The 7,063-nt window shown below is 34.0% G+C and overlaps 1 protein-coding gene across 1 annotated transcript in view; it reads right to left on the bottom strand.

Annotated features, from left to right (window-relative positions):
• The window catches only part of LOC107663576 (guanine nucleotide-binding protein G(o) subunit alpha-like), a 42,114-nt gene that overhangs the window by 23,106 nt on the left and 11,945 nt on the right, over nt 1-7,063 (bottom strand). Inside the window, exon 4 of the mRNA XM_016453813.1 lies at nt 5,619-5,779. Coding sequence (XP_016309299.1) covers nt 5,619-5,779 — 161 coding nt within the window. The remainder of the gene's footprint in view (nt 1-5,618; nt 5,780-7,063) is intronic.

Here is a 7,063-nt window from a genome sequence, read left to right as displayed (position 1 = left end):
GTTTCATTCAGGCATGTAGTATAATTTCACAAAGCTAGTCAGAACAGAACATTCTGTTTTTGCTTCAAATTATTAAATCAAATTATGTATATGAAATTATATAACTTAATGATATGAAATGATATAAATGATATGTATATGAATTATATAACTAAAATTAAATAACTGTAATTACAGATTTAGGTTTAAAGATGTCAGTCTTTATTTTTCTTCTTTTTAGGAAACAAATCAAAGAAAAAATAAACAAATTCTAATTCCTAATATTCTGTATGTTACTCAAAAACAAAATATATTGTGTTCAGCGGAAAAAATATTATTTTATTTTTTTTACCCAGTCATCTAAAAATAACATATTTTAGAGCTGTAATGACAATACCGTGACACCGTGATGGCCCAAGAACAGAGCCCTGGGGAACACCCTGACTGAGTAAAGTAATGGGAGATTTATAATTACGCATAGTGATGTAGTATTGTCTATCAGCGAGATTAGGCATGGGCCGATTACCGGTTTCAAGGTATACTGCGATTTGAATCATTCAGAGCTTCTGCTGTTTGTTTCGTTCAGGCATGTAGTATAATTTCACATAGCTAGTCAGAACATTCTGTTTTTGCTTCAAATTGGGTTATTATTAAATCAAATTATGTATATGAAATTATATAGCTAAACGATATGAAATGATATAAATGATATGTATATGAATTATATAACTAAAATTAAATAACTGTAATTACAGATTTAGGTTTAAAGATGTCAGTCTTTATTTTTCTTCTTTTTAGGAAACAAATCAAAGAAAAAATAAACAAATTCTAATTCCTAATATTCTGTATGTTACTCAAAAACAAAATATATTGTGTTCAGCGGAAAAAATATTATTTTATTTTTTTTACCCAGTCATCTAAAAATAACATATTTTAGAGCTGTAATGACAATACCGTGACACCGTGAAACCGTGATATTTTTGCTTAAGGTTATCATACCGTCAAAATCTCATACCGGCCCATGCCTAAGTGAGATAGGAAGAGAACCAGGATAGTGCAGCACCTGAGACACCCATCTCTGAAAGGCGGGAGAGTAATATCTTGTGACAGACAGTATCAAATGCTGAGCTGAGATCGAGCAGCAGGAGAATGGAGAGATTACCTGAGTCACCAGAGAGTAACAAATCGTTGACAACCTTAACTAAAGCAGTTTCAGTGCTGTGATGAGGGCGAAAACCAGATTGAAATGCATCGAACTGATCGCTGAGAGCTAGAAAAGACTGTAGCTGATTGGCAACAACTTTTTCCATAATTTTCAAAATAAATGGTAAATTGGAGATTGAACGATAGTTGGTGAAATCAGCTGGGTCCAGGTTTGTTTTTTTTAAGAACAGGAGTAACAGCAGCAGTTTTCAGTGAAATTGGAACAGTGGCAGAGATAAAGGACATATTTATTAAGTGTGAAATAGGAGCAGAAATGACAGAAGTACAGTGTTTCAGAAGGAATGTGGGCGCAGGATCTAGCTGGCATGTGGAAGAATTAGAGTTCTGTATTATTTCAGCAATTAAGGTTGGAGTTGTCAAGGTAAAATTATTTAACAGTTGAATAGATTGAGCTTGCTCACAAGTAGAAGTGGTTGGTTCAGTGCCAAGAGACCCACATAGAGCATCCAGTTTTATTTGAAAGTGGCGCAAGAAAGAGCCACAAAAATCATCACATTCATATTGACTGAGACTATGGCTAGGTGGCTGGACTAATTTATTAACCATGCTAAACAGTGTTTTTGGCCTATTGTTAGCTTTATTGATGATGTCGGAAATATAGGAAGAGCGTGCTGCGTTCAAGGCAGTTTTATAATGCCTAATATGTTCTGAAAATATTTGAAAATGGACAGTCAGCCCAGTTTTTCTAAAAAGGCGTTCAAGCAGTCTGCCTTTTGCCTTCATAGCACAAAGCTCAGCATTATACCAGGGAGAGGTGTGGGACAAAGGAACAGACCTAGTCCTATTGGAGCATGCTCATCTAAAACATCAACAATAACAGAAATATATACGTCAGATATCACAGATTGACAGGTGAATTGGAAAACATCAGAAATAGTAGAGGAAGCAACTGAAGCAGCAAAAGTATTTACATTGACAGCACTGATTTTGCGATAAGAAATGGTAGTATTACCAGCACATTTAGTAGGATGTATTAACGTAAAGTCAAAAGTGATAAGCTTATGATCAGAGATAGGAATAGCATGACTACTGATGGAGATGTTATTCAAACCAGACGTGCAAACTAAGTCAAGTGTATGACCATGAGAGTGAGTTGGGAAATTAACATTCTGGGTAAGATTAAAGCAGTCCAGGACAGTCTTCAATTGAGTGCTGTTAGAGCAGACAGTATCAACATGTATGTTAAAGTCGCCAAGTAAGATGACCTTGGACGATGCAGCACAAGCTAAAGTTAATAGTTCACATAGTTCTGAGAAAAATTCAGTTTGCTGCTTAGGTGGCCTATAAATAAGGATAATTATAAGAGGACAGCTTGAGCCAATTTTCAGAACCATGTACTCAAAGGACTTAGGAATGTGAAAATCCAGCTGAGTGATAGATAAAGAGTTAAAGAGATCACCCCCTTTACCATGTAAACGCGGTTTAGACAAGTATTGATATCCGTTCGGTGTAAGCAGGTTAAGATGTACGAAATCATTCAGTGTTTGCCAGGTTTCAGTAAGAAATAACATATCCAGGTTGTTGTCCATAGTAAGTTCATTTAGATAAGGACCCTTATCCGAGATGGAGCGGCAGTTGAGGAGAGCAAAGTGATAAGTTATTATTTTAAAGTATTAATACCTTTTCTACTACTACTAGTACTACTACTACTACTACTAATAATAATAATAATAATATAAATAAATTACACATTATTAGTTATAAATATTATTTTTAAATTAATTACTACTACTACTAGCAATAATACATTTAAAATTATTAAAACTACTACTGATAATAATATAATAATTTTTAAACAACCATTAATAATAATAACAACATTTTTTTTTAAATGACATTATTGTTATAAATTATTATTTTTATATTATTATTTTGCTGTTATCTGGGCTTAGTGTTTTTTTTTTCATAAAAGTAATTTAAAACTAATTTAATTAAAATGTATAATGACTAATATGAAGTAATAATAGTTATTATTATTAAAATTATTATTAATACCAATTATACTACTACTACTACTAAAATATTATAAATGAATTTTTTATTATTACTACTACCAATAATACATATGAAAATTATTAAAACTGCTACTGATAATAATATCATATGTTTAAATGTATTAGAATTAAAACATTAATAATAATAATAATACATTTTAATTCACTTAATTGGGGCATCCCCCCCCCCCCAAATCTACAGCTAAGGACATACTTGTGCATATGTGTGAGTATTCAGTAGAATCGAGGCTATGCGCTTTTGTGTTTGTGGGTTTTGATGTCAAACACATTCGGTATGGACAACTTCAACCACACACAGCAACTCATATCTCGCTCGCCTCCATTTCCTCATTCTTTACAACCTTCACTAGGTGTCCTGCGTGCTAATCAAAAAGACAAGCGATCACGTCAAACCTCCTTTACGTGACGTCCCAGCATGCATTGCAGGATATATATATCAACTGACAAAGGCTGTAGGCTTTGAGGTTTGACTGCTTTCTAATTGCCGTTTATGAGTTACCACACACACACCTCGCTGCGGAGTTTGAGGTTCATTCGCTGTGGCACACACCACATGTCTGTGACACGGGTGACCCTTTCTGCTTCATTTAAATAATCAGCCTCTTGGTGTTTTAGTTTGCCATCGCACACACGTGTAATTACACAATTCACTGTTTGAATATCCCACTAATCAGCCATTATTCACAGTGGGAGTGTCAGATTGAGTCACAGATCAGCGGCCATTATGGCTCAAGAGTGGCAGTTGCACATTAGTTCCATTAAACCTACATTGAGGTTTCAGAAACTGCATCAGGAAGCATTGGGAAAACCTGGGCTAGGGAGCTAGAAAATCAATAAAATATTGAATAACCTTAAATCCTTCCGGATCAAGTCTTCAGGAGATAAATTCTTGTCAATAACTGAAAATGAATGACGTAATCTGTGCTAAGGATCTTTAATAGATTCAGAAAAATAATATAAGCTGAATATTTCGAGGAACAGTTTTACTTAAAATTGTCTGTAAATTTCCTCGCTGCACGTGAAATGTTTACTGAACATGAGAAAGATTCAGGGGTCAGCACCCGTGTCAAATGACCAATTAGATTAGAATAAAACATTCATGACCTTTTCCAGATCATGATTGGCCTATATGAGCGTGGTTAAATAAGATTCAAATGAGATGCAAAGCATTTCAGAGACCCATTCCGGTGTTGTGGTCCGAATTCTCTTTGCTCTCTGATCAAAACGTGTTCAAGCTAGTTAAAAGAGCTTTTCTTCACCAACAAAACAGAGAATACTAACTGAAAAAAACTTAGGCTAACTGGAAAAAAAAAACAGCTAACTAAAAAGCTAAAATGAATGGAGGCTAACTGAAAAAAGGGAGGCTAACTGGGGAAAAAACGAAAACAAACTGGAAAAAAAAAAAAAAAAAAAAAAAAGAGGCTAACTGAAAAAAAATTGCAGCTAACTGAAAAAAAAAACACTGTGGCTAACTGAAACCACGAAGGCTAACAGAAATTCTGTTTTAGCTTCAATTTTACGGTTAATATGGCACGTAATTCAAAAGATTTTAATTGACATGTTTTATCATTTAATTACACTAGTTTCCCTTATGAAAATTAACCATGGTTTTATTATAGTAAAATTTTATTTTTTTGGCATATTGGTTACCATATTTATAACCACAGTTTTACTACAAATACCATGGTTAAACTATGGTTAGTGTAGCAAAACCATGGTTAGTTTACCATGGTTTAATTATAGTAACCATGTTTTTTTTTTTGGTTTTATAAACCAGTAAAACCATAATTAATTTTGATAAGGGTTCTGTTATTTATATATAATCATATATATATTTTTGATTTATATAATAATTTATATTATTTATAATATATAAATAATATAATTTTATTTATATGTTATTGTTATTTATATAACAATTTATATAATAATTTATATATAAGCCTGAACAACTAGCCGACTAGCTAATCTTAAAGAAGCCCTGCATAACTAGAATGGTTTGTCTAAACAGGTTAAGCTGTTAGCTTGCTAACCGAAGGTTACTTGAAAACACAAAGAAAAGGAAATGTTTTCATTGACTATTTTTAGCTTTGAATCTAGGTGGGCATGAAGATAAAATGATAAATCACAACCAAACACTGAGTACTTATCAGAAAGTGTGCAGCTAAGTAGCAGCTAAGTACCTAAACACTCCAAAAACAAACAAAAAACATGAACAACAAACCTCCAACAAGATATTCTAGGAAATGTAGTCTAATATTAGATATTAAATATCATAACATGAACTCTTGGCGTAAAAACATTGCTCACAATTAATGTATTACTGTGGTAACTGTGTTAACGCTAACGTCTTATTAGCGATGGTGAGTAATTAGCGATTAGAGTCCAAGTGTTACTCACTATAGTGCAGAGTCATTGAGTTCGTACTCGTATCCTCGCGCTGCTGCTGACCGCACCCCCTGATCCGCCCACAAACCGCAGAGGGCGTGGCCTATGAACGGGAACAGCATCTGGTCTTCATCGAAGCAACGGCCACACGAGAGAACGGAGTGAGCGTGGACCTGGAGAAACACCACAAACATGGAGCATTTGTACGTCCGGCAAAGTGTTTTTCAAGAACGTTTCTCAATTTTAAGAACTTAAAGTGTGCAAAATATCTAACTGCTAAAGTTTAACAGAACATTAGCATGCTAAATTAAGCACTAATGCTACAAATATCAAAACTAACCATCTAGATTCACATCATAATTTATGGTGGTCCAGTAGTGCACAACACAATGAAATCGCCACAACACAATATGACTAACTTTGGCATAGGACTAATTTTGTTGTGTTGCGGCTTGTTTCTGTTGTTGTGCTAATTTTGTTGTGTTGTGCCTTGTTTCTGTTGTGTTGTGTGGCTGCTTTTGTCCGCTGTGTTTTCGCTGTGTTGTGCACTACTGGGTCACCGTAATAATTGGTCAGTTTTTGGATGACTAGTCAACCAATTGTGATCTATACCTAGTTAGGGGTTGATGAAGGAAGGAAAATTAAGGTTAGGGACTGGAGCAAGGGTTTATAAGCATAAAACGATAACATTTAAACAACTAGAACAAAGATCTGATCTACTAGTGTGACCCAACACATATGCATTTCTAGCACTGTTATTAAAGAACAATTGGCCTGATCTGTCTAATTACAGGACAGCGTTCGTCACATGACCTGATCAAGGCCACCCTACACCACGGTCATATTTAATAATCAAAGCAGACGACCCTCATTGTGCCGTTAGGCGCATCTGGAAGAAAATAATGAGTGTTTGAGACACACGCCGGAACCGAGGGAGGATTCTGATAGCACAAGACTCAGTGACTGACAGGTTTGGACTGTATGTTGGCATTCACATCCCTAGATCTGAAAACATGCCGCCACCCAGTGGTAAACAGTAAAACAACAAGACAGTATCTTTCCAGCAGGCATAAAGACTGAAAGGAAGTTTAATTGAGGCACTGACATCTTTGCTAACTTATGGTAGCTAGATCTAGTTAAACATGTTTAGCTCTGTATATAGATGTTGTGGATACATAATAAAAGACATAATGCAATAATAATAGTTTTTACTTTTTATTGGTGCGGTCAAACGATTAATAGCATCCAAAATAAACGTTTTTGTTTACATAATATGTGTGTGTGTACTGTGTTTATTTATTATGTATATATAAATACACACATATACAGTATATATTTTGAAAATATTCACATGTATATACATTTATATATTTATATTATATAAAAATATATTTATATATAAACAACATATTTTTCTTAAATATATACATGCATGTGTTTGTATTTATACACACATA

Source organism: Sinocyclocheilus anshuiensis, unplaced genomic scaffold (assembly GCF_001515605.1).
Source record: "Sinocyclocheilus anshuiensis isolate Anshui unplaced genomic scaffold, SAMN03320099.WGS_v1.1 scaffold77, whole genome shotgun sequence".
Lineage (NCBI taxonomy): Eukaryota > Metazoa > Chordata > Actinopteri > Cypriniformes > Cyprinidae > Sinocyclocheilus > Sinocyclocheilus anshuiensis.
This window is presented reverse-complemented; position numbering and strand designations above follow the sequence as displayed.